This window comes from Poromitra crassiceps (assembly GCF_964638095.1).
Source record: "Poromitra crassiceps genome assembly, chromosome: 20".
In the NCBI taxonomy this organism is placed as follows: Eukaryota; Metazoa; Chordata; class Actinopteri; order Beryciformes; family Melamphaidae; genus Poromitra; species Poromitra crassiceps.
In genome coordinates, this window is record NC_139637.1 from 12,223,222 (window position 1) to 12,237,707 (window position 14,486).

At 45.6% G+C, this 14,486-nt stretch overlaps 1 protein-coding gene across 1 annotated transcript; it reads right to left on the bottom strand.

The window, feature by feature from the left end:
- Positions 1-2,781: 2,781 nt before the first annotated feature.
- Positions 2,782-13,744, bottom strand: LOC310794871 (potassium voltage-gated channel subfamily KQT member 2-like; the record flags this gene model as incomplete). The annotated part of the gene is made up of 8 exons (XM_083656918.1): positions 2,782-3,639; positions 4,280-4,373; positions 7,469-7,519; positions 8,866-8,997; positions 10,824-10,938; positions 12,227-12,274; positions 13,337-13,536; positions 13,719-13,744. The coding sequence occupies 8 exons, from the start codon at positions 13,742-13,744 to the stop codon at positions 2,782-2,784; spliced, it is 1,524 nt and encodes a 507-aa protein (XP_083513044.1).
- Positions 13,745-14,486: the final 742 nt, after the last annotated feature.

A 14,486-nucleotide genomic window follows, 5' to 3' on the forward strand; every position in this document is an offset into this window, starting at 1 on the left:
TGCACAATTGTTATTACTGTAATGCATTGGTACTCAACCTTTTCCCTACTCAAGAGCCAGAATCCCAAAAAGTCCCTTTCCTCCCATTATTTATTCTTAGATGTTTATTTATTGATTTATTAAAAGAGCCACAACTACCCATAAAGGAGCCACATGTGGCTCGAGAGCCTCAGGTTGAGTATCACTGCTGTAGTGGATTGACATAGAATGTGAAGGAGACCCAAGACAAGATGCTCAGTGATGTACAAAGTTTTATTATTGAAGAAGAAGAAGAAGAAAGTGTATGCAGTTACATGACGGTGTCGAACTCAAAACTACTGTATCATGTAAAACCTTAAAGGTCTTTCTTTGGGTTGTAGAAAACATGCCAGCAAGCCTTTTCTTCCCCTCTTTTCAGAAAAATATGGATTGAGTCTGTGAAATGAATAGCCTCTATCAAAGGATGATTCCTTACTTTTCGTGTTGAAATTTCATTTTAGGTTCAGGTGGTTCTTTGGAGTGAGAGCAGTTTGAAGAGTGGGCGAATGCAAAATCAAACGATCGAGGAAGGTTTGGAGCTATTGAAGGCTTCCTAATTTTAAAGTTATTAATGATTTTGTGGCGATCATTTGCTGAGACCCAAACGATGCATTCAAGTGTTACCTAGTCTGACTCACTGGAAGCGGGCAAGCAAGCAGTATAAGCAAGCAAGCAGTATAAGCTCTGCCATTGGCTGCGACCATTTCAGTCAGAGTGGAAGGGAAATCCTTTTCTGCTCCCTGCGTGTCGCTCTCAAATGCTTCCCCCGCTGTGAAACAACAACAACGCTAGTTTGCTAGACGCAGAAAATGGCAAGTTCTGACGAAGATTTGGATTGTGCAATAAAGCAGGCTTGCTTGGTATTTCCGGTGGATGGTTGTAAAGATAACAGAGCCTTTTTTCCCGCTAGACCACCAGACGAGAGTAAGAGGAGCCAGACTCTCTCCTGCGCTGGTACAGTACAGCCGCGCGAAACTGAGTGTGTCAAGCCTAACTTAAACTACTCTCAGGGCCGAGGAACCATCTAAACATTTGAAAGATGCATTATTATTATTTAATTTGAGACTCGCACTGTTTTCACAAAATGCTATTAACTAAAATGATAATTCAGATAGCTGTAACACTTAAATTAAGGCCATGTTAATTGATATTTGCAGAGGATGGTTCATCTCGATGGCATTGTAATGCATTTCTTCATTGAGCTTTTATCAAGTTTGTTCTGTTCCCCCGCCCCCCCCTCCGTTTTCTCCACAATTGTACCAATTCCCCCTGCTGTCCTGGTCGTTGCTCCACCTCCTCTGCGGAGAGTTGTAGAATAGCACATGCTTCCTCCGATAGGCCCTTCTTTTCACCGGACAACGAGGAGGTAACGCATGGGAGGATCACGCTATTCCTCCCCCCGGTTCCCCTCCCCCCGAAACAGGCACCCTGACCGACCAGAGGAGGCACTAGCACAGCAACCAGGACTGTCAGGACACATACCCTTAAATCCGGCTTCCCACCCACCCGGCGCAGACACGGCCAATTGTGCCTGTATGGACGCCCGACCAAGCCGGGAGGTAACACGGGAGCTCGAACCTGCAACCCTGGTGTTAGTAGGCAGGGAATCTAGCGCTGCACTACCCGGACGCGCGCACTTTACCCAGTCTAACCTTGAGAGTACAAAAAGTAGGTGAGCTGTAGTCTCTATGTGAAGCCATGTTTTGTTGCCAGGTTGCGTTAAATATCAGCCTTTGTATTGGCACTGTACATGATGTGAAGACATGTTTTGCCTGGAAAAATGATTGAATGATTGAAATCAGCATGTTGCATTTACATGATTGGAGTTCAAGCAAGCCCAATAATCAAAATAACATATTCTTGCTTGAAACCAGTCATGCGTGCATTTTTTCTCCTTTGAAGTACCACCGTATATATACTGTATGTCTGTGCAGACGAAAAATCCGCATGGACTTTTTCTGCTGAATTTCCGTTGCTGTTGTTTGGTTTGTAGCCTACTTGACACAGTTCTTAAATCAACCGTTTAACATGCCATGCAGGAGGTTCACTGGTTTATCGATGGGAAAATATCTGCAATATTTTGAAGAAAATGTTTTTTTTTGCAGTATTCAATCAAACACCAGGCTGAATTAATGATGCTGAAAAACACCATATTCTTTTTCTTTCTTTTCCTCTTTTTTTTTCCCCTCTGCAAGAATCTAATCGATTATCATAAACTATGGTTTTGGCATCATAACACCTCAAGTCATTCAAAGGTATAGACGTTATGGAGACGCTAGGCTAACCGTGTGGGGGGCATCTGATCAATGCATTGATAACTCCCACATGTGTTCTGAAAGTTCAAGTGGTGAGTGTTTAACATAACAGGTGCTGGGATGCACTCGCCACACTGACAAAATAAAGTTCAAGAATTATGTTCAATGCAAAAATAATTTGCCATACATCCAAGAACTTTTCGTCACTAGTAAATACAACAGAACATGTTTCCAACCACGTCAAGATGTCCCTAAAGCTTCTGATGACTTGATCTTGATAGATATGTATCTGAACTGTCACAGCAAAAACAAAAAAGGTGTTGATGATGATTAATTTGAGAACATATTTTTTACTATCCACTTAAGTGAGCTATCTCAGCTATGTAATAGCATTATGAGAAACAATAGTGACTCCGTTTGGCTATGGAGTATCAGTCTGATGCATTGGCGAGCCAAACCATCAGCTCCTTTGACAACAAGCCAGGTGGAGCAGGTGGTCAGTCTTGACCTACTTGAGTCCTGGCCATCCCCTCTCTCCAGAGGCAGCCTCTCCGGAGAAGGACAGAGGCGAGGGAGTGTACAGGTCGGAGTCCGTGTCTGACTCGCCCTCTGCGATGAAGGGTCTGACCCTGGCACAGAGTGAAGGTCCGTCGGCGGCCGCGGCTTCGTTCCCCGCCGCGTGCCCCGTCCCCCTTCCTCCGGGGCCTGCGAAGAAGGAAGGGCCGAAGAAGTCCTCTTTGGCCTGGGAGACGCTGAAGCCGCTGAAGGAGCGCTCCAGCTCCTCGTGGTCCACGGAGGGGATGGAGAGCGACGTGTCGCTCTCCACGGCCACCGTGGCCTCGCGCTGGCCCCTCTGCCTCCTGTGGCGCCTCCTGCTCTGGGAGCCGCTGTCGCCGCGCTGGCCGCTGCCGGAGGAGGAGCGGTCGTGGAGCGGCGGGGGCGGCAGGCGGAACGGGGTGGGGGAATGCTGCTCGCCGCTGCCCCCGACGGGCGAGGGCGTGTTGGCCACGCTGCTGTTCCAGGCCGGCTGGCTGAGCGGGTGCTGCAGCTGCTGCTGCCAGGAGGTGGCGTGCCGGCCGTGGCTGCCGGAAGGGGTGCCCGCCGAGCCGGCCACGGACACGCCCAGCAAGGGGTCTTTCTCCACGGAGCCCTCTGAGCGCACCACCTCCACGGCCGAGCAGCTCTTCACCTCCTTCTCCTCTTTCACCTCCTGCTTCTCCTCCCTGGTCTCCTCGGGGCTGTGGTAGGGCGGGGCAGGATAGGGCTCTTTGGAGTTGAAGAAGGCCTCCGTCTCCGAGCGGGGGATGCCCATGCGCTGCACGTACACATTGACTAGGAAATCTAGTTTCCTGTCCATACAGCCCACCTGCAGGGAAAACAAGCCGCAGAATGAAAACACACTGCTTGTCAGGAAAAGTAAATCACAGACACTAAATCTAATGTTTTGACATCGGTGTAACTATATGAACCAACTTAAAGTGATGTTGAACGTCAGTAGGTGGCGCTATGGCTATGCACGTGTCCGGAATTCTGCACTAGAGACTCCGACGGGTTCCCGGCAGCACACTCCCCAAGTTTGAAGTTGATCGGATGAAGGGATCTCAAGATACACCGCTTTTTGTGTTGCCAGTAGGTGGTGCTATGACTACTACAAACTATTCATCATTCATCTAGTTTGACAGTTATTGAGAGTTGATTTGAGTTAATGAGTTATTAAAGTTAGTGTGGACCAGTGATCCACACTTTAACACTCAATAACTGTCAAATTAAATGACAGACTTCAAAACCGTTTACAGTTTTCTGATATACTACTGATGTTCTAATGATACAAAGCTGGTTGAAAATGGGCGGAGTGTTCCTTTAATGTTTTTTTTTTTTTTTTTTTGCTAACAAAGTTCAACATCACCTCAAAGGACTTCCATCCACCATAGAGAAGCACATTATTCTACGACCCTTGTGTTGGTAGGCAGGGACTACCTGGATGCCCGAGAGAAGCACATTCTCACCTGTTTTTCCACTTTCACCAGACGGCCCATCATGCTCTGGTCATCGGGAGTCTCTCCTTCAGCTTTAGGACCCTTACCAACTATCTGGTCAACTCTAGCATGTGAGAAAGGCAATATCTGAGGTTTAAAAAACACTGTCCTCGCACATCAGATTACAGCGTAATTACTCCAGAGTTACCGTGGCATCGATTGTGCTAAAGGTGTACCAGCACAGTACGTAATAATACCGTACATATAAGTACAGGGAACACGATGTGAAGTTATGGAATATGGTGGTAACAATTCAGGAACTTACAAAGAACGGTTATTTTTTAACTACCTGGTACCTATTATATTATTACGGGGTGTGCATGACGCACGATCTATGTAGCACCTACTGAGCAATAATCTGGAAGTTTGGGAGGAACTTGGAGAGAACTTATACAGTAGTTATTATTGAACTACTCAGAAGGTCCTGGGTTCGATGCCTGCTTGGGACGACGTTGACACTAGGGGTACTGTATGTCTCCCCATGCGTTCGGTGCCTGCTGTTGCCCAGGTGGGTTATCTCGTGGCCTGTCTGTGTGGAGAGTTTGCATGTTCTCCCCGTGCTCCCCTGGTTCCTCCATACAGTATATAACCCCCCCACTAAAAACATGCAGAAGATCGTCGTCTGACCAGCGGCAGGTTGGAAGAAGTTCACTGCAGCTGCCCACCGCTCGTGCCCTGATCGTGGAGGAGGACTAGCCAGGATGGGTCAAACACAGAAGACACATTTCATGGTGCCTCAATCTGCATGGATGTGTGTTTGTGACTAATAACGACGGGGGTCTGTCCCTCCGATTATGTCAGGGAACAGTATGACCATCAAACTGAGCACAAACCTGGACCTTTCATTGACCTCATGCATTACGTTACGTAACTGGAATGGTACATTATAGGTACTGTACTGGTACACTGTTAGTACAAAAGATGACATTAACTCCGGAGTAATCACGCTGTACATTGTGAGAGAAAGTAATATTTCTCAATATACAAAGTTAAAAAATACATAAAAAATTCTTGAATAAATGGAATAATGGCTCAACACTTTCTGAGAGGAAATCGAGGATTTCCTGACTAAAGCGTTGATTTATGATGTGCAGGTGAAGCAGTGTGGATGATGCATGCTTTATGTGATCAAGCATCATTCGTCATCAAAACAGAAAGACAAACAAAAAACCCACACTGTTAATTAATGAATTAATTAATTAGGGGACATGTTGTCAAAGTCAAATGCGCCACATGCTTTCGTTATGTTTCATGCTTCATTTCCATTGCAATCCTATGGGGGGAGCTCTCCCTCTCCAAAATGAGAGCAAGCATACAGTCGTCTAGCTGCTGTCAAACCCCTGTTGAGTGCGGCGCTACATGCAGCTCATTAGCACAAGTGTTTGGGACATCGTCACATCTATCACACTATGGCTGTGTATGAAACGCAAGGAACCTGTCTATCTCCTGGCTACCTCAGTAGGTACATGTACCTGCTTAATGAGGTACCTGCTTAATGAGGTACCTCCTAATGAGGTACCTACTTTGAATGTAGGAGGCCATTTACACCTGGCACTAACATGCATTTGCTGTGATCAGATTGCAATCGGATAGTGCTCGACCACATTAGCCTGATTTCATTTTTACACCTGGCGTTGGCATGCGTTTTGGGTGATCAGATTGCAATCTGATTGCAATGTGGTCACAATGCGTCCCTGACCACCTCCGGAGGTGGTTTGCCCGATCAGATCGCAATCCGTCTTCAATGTGTCTTGGGGGACGTTTACACCTGTACTTTCAAGTGGTCAGTGACGTTAGACTACGGTCTGTCTAGCTGTCAACTCGAGGCTCACGTCAAAGTATTTTTCTTTTTCTTTTTTAACCCATTGATACCTGATGCAGCATTTGTGTGTATATTCCTCATTTGTGTGTGTATCCCTTTAAGACCAATCTTAAAGGGATACACACACAAATGAGGGATATACACACAAATGCTGCATCAGGTATCAATGGGTTAAGATTAGGCTATTTTGGGGGGGCATTTTTGCCTTTAATCGACAGGAAAGTAGGCAGACATGCGGCAAAGGACCACAGATCGGATTCGAACCCAGGTCGGGCCGCGCGAAGGACCGAGCCACCGGGACAGTATATTTCAAGCTTAGCTCGACTTGCCTAGCTAATAGCCTGACATCGCCAGACGCAAATGCAATCTGCGAGAGCAGAACATGAGCTTGCAGTTTCGTCAGAATCCCAGGCTACTAGCTAGCATAGCAGTGTCCCGATTCCACTCAGTTGATGCTTCCCCCCTACTTTCAGTCAAAAGTAACTTTCCTGACGCCGTACAAACAACTGACCGGACTAAAGTGAAACGTTTGATGTTGTTTGAAGAAAGAAAAATGATAGATGTTTGTTATTTTAGCTAACGTTGTTTCATTTTCTTCTGTAGTGAGAGCTTTTGGCTGCCGCCATTCAAACGGAAGTTTGGGGGCATTGGGGCTACTGTAGTTTCGTTCTTCTTCGTCGGTTAGCAGGGTCACAAGGTGTTATGGGATATCCTACCCCACCTAAGGAACCTTTGCATGCTTCCTCCAAAAAAAATTGCCAAAAATATATAGGCCACCTAGAAAGATTGCAAATAATGTATCCTACCTGTTTCAGACAGCTTAAAACATAAAAAAACTTCCTAGAAATGCTACCTATTGGCTAATAGGTAGATTCCTTGCGTTTCACACAGTCTATATATTTTGCCTTTTCTCTTGAGTAGATAGCTTACTGAAAAGGGCTGTTCCATCCACATACACTATATATCCTATATCAGCCCATTTTGATTGATTTAACGTTCAAGTAGAATACAATCAGTACAATCAGAATGATTTTCACTCGGCCACGCCGTTCCCAAACCCACTTTCTTCGTTCAGAATATCCAGAAGCAGCATTAAGCAGCAAATATATGCATTCCGATTCAATGCGTCGGCTCATGAACGTCTCATTCAAAAGACATCTCAGAGATCGCTCATGTCACATGGCTTGAACTCAAAAGGGGTTGTGTCAATCAAAACAATAGGGGGCAGCATGGTACCGCTTCAACATTGGCACTATGAGGTAAGTAGCATAATGCTGGTAACATGGTTGTTATATAGAGGTGCAGTCTATTGACCTAACCTAGGACCTTCAGTGGACTTCTTATGGCGAGGTGTTGATGGGGGAGGGGGCCCCACAATCATATCTATCCTGGCGAGGCACACAGAGACGATATGAGTGCAATGCAAATTGAAGCAACAACGCGTGGAATCACATCAACTATGGAAAACCAATATACATATATATACGGTACATATAATATAAATCAATATATTCCACGCACATATAACATACAGTGACTCTGACTTGCTGTGTGGATGAAAGTGTATACACAAGTATGCATATCATTTGTGGGAATATAATATTATTATATAATATTATAATATTATTATTATTACTATGTTATATTCTAAAATGTATTTCTGGGGCGTACGCAGCTGGAGGATTGGATCACACATTGATATGTAGAGAAAGCTGACTGAAATTAAACAGAAGTCTGAATACAACACATGTAGTTGGACAAATGAAACGGGCAATTGAATGAAGGTGTCTCAACATGTGTGTATCCAGTGACGCCACAAACACAAACATCTAATCTCACTTGTAATTGGAAGAAACCTGAAAATGTGTAAGCCTTGATCAATTGTACGCCATACAGATCACTATGAAAAAGAATCTATACACGCTATAGATGCCTCTCAGCTGATGTTCGCACGGGTTCCAGTCACGGAGTGTTTTTGTTGCGGCGGCCATCTTTGGTCCTGAACACAGCACACACAACTTCTTAGTAGTACCTGACTGTTTAAATCTACGGGAGGACTCTCAGACCACATCCTCTTTAAACTCAAAACTACTCTTTCATACTTTGCACTACAAACCCCTCAAACGGGTCACCAATTTTACTACTTGATCACTTTAATTCAGCTTTTTGATCACTTTTGTACTTTTTGAGAAAGCACCGTTTACCTGACTTGACTTGACTTTATAATGGGAGCTTGATGGAGCCAGCCATGAGTGTGATGTCATAATTCACTTGATCGCTGACAGACTTTAAGGAATGCACTTTTCACTCAAATTCACACATTTTAAATCTGTGACAGTTCACACAACTTTAACACGACATACACACGTTATACATCGAACCCTTCAGCTACTTCTGCTCTCGCTCACAATGTTGAAATATAAGCGATGTGATGTCTCGTTTTTTCAGATATTCACATTTGTTAGACAGCAGTGGCCCACTCCATTTCCAAGTGCACAGCAAATAGAGAGACTCAAACTGGGACTCAAGGTGACCACCGCAACACAAACACTCCGTGACGTGACGCTGCGAGGCATCTAAATGATATGCACTATGGTGTTTGATGTGTAACCTCACAGATAGTGAGTGATGATGAGACACTAGTGAACACTAGTGAAAACCGGAGTGCAACAGGTGAGATATCCTAAAAAGGGGCGTGGCTCGGATACAGTGGATATAGAGGATGTTCACTTGCCTGGACTGCAGGTTCTTGATGCGAGAGAGCATGTCCAGGTGGCCGGCCGAGTACTGCTCGATCACGTCCATCACGTCGTACGGCCGCAGGCTCTCTTTGAAGCGCCGCTTTGTCACCAGGAACTTCATGATGCTGCGGGGAAGACAGCTCGCTTTGTGACAGGAAGTCACTGTTATACCTACATGATGCTGCGGGGGAAGACAGCTCGCTTTGTGACAGGAAGTCACTGTTATACCTACATGATGCTGCGGGGAAGACAGCTCGCTTTGTGACAGGAAGTCACTGTTAGACCTACATGATGCTGCGGGGAAGACAGCTCGCTTTGTGACAGGAAGTCACTGTTATACCTACATGATGCTGCGGGGAAGACAGCTCGCTTTGTGACAGGAAGTCACTGTTATACCTACATGATGCTGCGGGGAAGACAGCTCGCTTTGTGACAGGAAGTCACTGTTATACCTACATGATGCTGCGGGGGAAGACAGCTCGCTTTGTGACAGGAAGTCACTGTTATACCTACATGATGCTGCGGGGGAAGACAGCTCGCTTTGTGACAGGAAGTCACTGTTAGACCTACATGATGCTGCGGGGGAAGACAGCTCGCTTTGTGACAGGAAGTCACTGTTAGACCTACATGACGCTGCGGGGGAAGACAGCTCGCTTTGTGACAGGAAGTCACTGTTAGACCTACATGACGCTGAGGGGAAGACAGCTCGCTTTGTGACAGGAAGTCACTGTTAGACCTACATGATGCTGCGGGGAAGACAGCTCGCTTTGTGACAGGAAGTCACTGTTATACCTACATGATGCTGCGGGGAAGACAGCTCGCTTTGTGACAGGAAGTCACTGTTATACCTACATGATGCTGCGGGGGAAGACAGCTCGCTTTGTGACAGGAAGTCACTGTTATACCTACATGATGCTGCGGGGGAAGACAGCTCGCTTTGTGACAGGAAGTCACTGTTAGACCTACATGATGCTGCGGGGGAAGACAGCTCGCTTTGTGACAGGAAGTCACTGTTAGACCTACATGACGCTGCGGGGGAAGACAGCTCGCTTTGTGACAGGAAGTCACTGTTAGACCTACATGACGCTGAGGGGAAGACAGCTCGCTTTGTGACAGGAAGTCACTGTTAGACCTACATGATGCTGCGGGGAAGACAGCTCGCTTTGTGACAGGAAGTCACTGTTATACCTACATGATGCTGCGGGGAAGACAGCTCGCTTTGTGACAGGAAGTCACTGTTATACCTACATGATGCTGCGGGGAAGACAGCTCGCTTTGTGACAGGAAGTCACTGTTAGACCTACATGATGCTGTGGAGGAAGACAACTCCCTTTGTGACAGGAAGTCACTGTTATACCTACATGATGCTGCGGGGAAGACAGCTCACTTTGTGACAGGAAGTCACTGTTATACCTACATGACAGGAAGTCACTGTTAGACCTACACAATGCTGCGGGGAAGACAGCTCACTTTGTGACAGGAAGTCACTGTTAGACCTACATGAATCATGGTTACTTTGGGGTCAATCAGGAATTAACTGAAGAGTTACAATTCAACTGAGGAATTGAAATTTGGAAAAAAAACAAAAACAAATTACCTTTCAGGTATTTTGACATAACATGTGATTGTAATACATTATGACTGAATTATTTGATTACTTATTTGGTTAATAATGTTTGTTTAATAGAGTGCTTAAGTACCGCCATATATATATATATATATATATATATATATATATACATACATATACACACACACGCACATGCAAATTAATGTGTTGTCTTAGGCCAAGTGATGCTCTAAATCAGAGCTAATAAACCTTGCACAATAGATGGTCACAGCATAAAGAAAAGCCATGCACAAACCATGACCGCCTATTTGTTTCTGTACCACAAGTTCCACGGTCTAAAAAAAAAAAGCATAAAGATGGGCTAGGAAACCTAACTCTTACCAGATTGCCCTTATTGTGACCTTCAAGCCTGGTGATAACTCTTGCGTGAGAAAGTCACAGTGGCAACTCTTGTCGTCGCCTCCTGCAGGTATCTCCTCTCCCGGGAGACTGGCCTCTGCGAAGCAAAGACAAGGACACTCTTCAAGCACACGTCATCGGCCTCCACACCGCTAGCGTCCACAGCACTAAGCAAAGCACAAATTGTGTGTGTATGGCCTTTTTCAGCTTCAAGGTGCAAAATTCAATTACCAAGTTGGTTTGAAGCCAGTTAGCCAGTTTGTGAGCGTTGCATTGGTTGGGGACTGAGGGGGGGGGTTTATGTGGAACAACACAAAAGACTGGGTGCAGAATTGAAGGATAGTAGTGATCGCTTCCAGCTTTACAGAAACCTTTGATGAAAAGTACCCTCTCTTCCCGGCACCCGTTACAGTCTCTACATCAGAATCTTAGCTAGCAGGTTTAGCTGATCTGTGGGCGATACTGTGAATTGTGAAGCATATAATCGCGTACAGGCGAGAGTGTCGAGGCATTGTTGAGCAGGAATGCTACCGACAGACTCGGGTAGGGGAAGTGAGGTCTCTTCATGCAAGGGAAGCGATGCTTTTGGACATTTTAGTCTTGGGTGTCACCTTTCTATTTCCTTGGCACCACTTGACTTGAACCCACTAATTCGCTCGGCCTACCGCTGATATAACTGTAGCAAGAATGCTTATCGTGAATTGTGTTGAGTTGAGAGATGACAATAGTTACTGGTTGTTAGCTACAGTTGCATTAGCAAAAACATGCAGTTAAGACTTGCCTTCATCCAGCATGTCAACACACTCCTAGTCTCCCAATACAAAGGGTTCATGTCAAGTGAGCAAAATTCTGCGCGTCTACGCATGCATGGTTCCACCACCGGTGAAGGTGACTTGCTGTCTTTGGATTTCTCCCCCCCCCCCCCCCCCCCCATAGAAGCCAACCAACAAAATATCCCAATGTCTTACTTATTAAACCTTCAATTGCTGCAAAGAGAGAGAGAGGGGAGACATGGAAAGAGATTGGTTATGGATTCTAGCATGATGACAATGGCACACAAATCAATTCCAAACATGGGAACTTATGGAGTAACCTGGGTAAACCCAGCCCCCACGTGACCTGCTCTCAGAGTTCCCAGTCACTACTACCTTGTGACTCGTGAGCAAGGTAAGCCTGAGAGCAGGTCACTGGGGGCTGGGTTTACCCAGGCTACTTATGGACCAACGTGATGGTTTCTGGTTCATGTTTGAAAGGGCTGGTCTCTCTTCTCTCGTAAGTGTTTACATTTACTGACCATCATGATGTAACTGTAAAAATGGTGCATCTAGACATTCAAAATCTGACAGTAACTTAAAATGAAGACATGTCATGATGACGTGTCTAACCTGGAGAACTCTTCCGTCCAAAGTCTTCGTCCTGCATTTCAATCAGCACTTTAACATGCCGTGAAGCGGAGGAAGAAAAACAACTCGTGAGAATTGGTTGAGAGAGTCAAAGGAGGAAAGAAAGGCAAAGAGATGGTGAAGTAGAGAGTTATATTTTGTCGATAGTGATACAGTGGCCTGGATGATATATGGATGCAGGTGGGCTGTCGAGCAATAAATGATGTCTGGAGATCCGATCGATCGCTCGCTAACTCCTCGCCAGAATACTGAAACGCCAAACAAAGGCATTCTCGTCGTCCGTCCTCGCACGCCGGACTTCGTGCAGGAAAAACTCGAGTCGATGCTTTGCGACATTACAGTATCTGCGCGTGCACAGTCTGCAGCATGAGTGCATCGTCCAGAGACGCTCGATTGTAATTAAGTGCCGTCATCAACACCGTCCTTCTAAAAACACACTGTTAGCATGCAGCTGTTAGCATGCAGCTAACAGCACGGAGGCACATTGATTACACTTCATCCCTCCACGTCTCCCGGATTTGGAGCCGAGGAATGGATCTGGTGTCAACAAAGTGAATGCTAGAAGTCAGAGCTGCAACAATTTCATCGATTAGTTGTCAACTATTAAATTAATCGCCAAATATTTTGATGATTGATTAATCAGTTTGAGTAATAAAATGTATATATATATATATATATATATATATATATATATATATACACACACACACACACACAATTCTCTGATGACAGCTTCTTGCATGTGAATATTTTCTGGTTTCTTCACTCCTCTGTGACAGGAAACTGAATTATCTTTGGGTTGTGGACAAAACAAGAGATTTGAGGACGTCTTTTTGGGCTTTGGGGAACAATGATCGCCATTTTTTACCATTTTCTGACATCTATACCTATATATACATGTATGTATATCTCTCTCTCTCTCTCTCTCTCTCTCTCTCTCTCTCTCTATATATATATATATATATATATATATATATATAAATATATATACAGTATATATATATTAAACCCTGGTCTGTAGATACTCATGACTAAGCTGGTCAGATAGGCTACTGTAATGTAGGTGGCAATTGAAGTGTGTAATTCCCTCACCCTCTGAGTTTTGCCGCGAGGTGATGCCTCGCACTCGGAAGGCGTGCTTGGGCCCTCGGGTCTCGGAGCTCCAGCTCTTGGCCACCTTGCTGGGGCTTCCGTCGGCCCGGTCCTCTGGCCCGGGAGACGGGGCCTTCCCTTTGGCCACGGGACTCTTGGACGGACTGGGGAACACCTTGTCCTTCAAGCTGGCCTTCCGGCTACAGGGGAACCCGAGTGAGCAGGTCATAAGAAACACGTCGTCCGTGTCGTTCACCAGTTAAATAGCATTGTGAAGAACTAAATGTTCAGATTCTCCTAATGCTGCAGTGAAGGGCTAATCTTTATAGTCAATCTTACCTCGGGGCAGCAACGTAAAACGGACAACGTCCGTACAGCAGACGGTGCCGTGTCCGTGTAGGAACACATTGCGGAGCATTCAGTGGATCAGGCAAGCAGCGCGAAGCAACAAGCAAGCATGCGGGGGAGAAGGACATGTGACGCGGCGCGCCTCAAAAGGAACAGCTGTGTGGTCTCCATGCGGGGGAAGGACAGTGACACACTGCACGCCTCAAAAGGAAGAGCTCGATCTGGTGTCGCTCTATGCAAAAAGTAAAACACAAAGCGTGCGGAAAAAAGATTCACCATCGTTTTCCTCCACCTGATACACGGGAATCGTTCAAAGTATGCATGGTTAGACACTCAGCAATTATGCATCTCGACTTGCTCGTCTTCCACAGACGTTTACAGGAGCTAGTTGGGCCAAAGAAAAAGGCAGCAAGCAAATCAAACTGCATAAAGACATCACTACACAGAAACCATAAATCAAAACTGTGACTAAACAGAAACCATAAATCAACTATGACAGGGCGATTCACAAAGATGTACGCCGGAGATTTCTCGGAAATAAGGCAAAAAGGTGCGGTGTTTATTTCTATCGCGATATTTGCTTGGTAGACACATAATAGAGAGATCTACGCTATACTCTAAAACAGTGATTCTCAAAGTGGGGCTTGCCTTGGGGGACTCCCCCAGGGGTCCTTGAGGGGGTTCTAGGGGGTCCCCAGCAAAAAAAGGGGGGTCATTTACTTTCACTATAATTCCATCCATAAGTAACACAATGAATGTATGACTATTTTGGTCAATGGTTTCATACACCTTCTGTAATAAA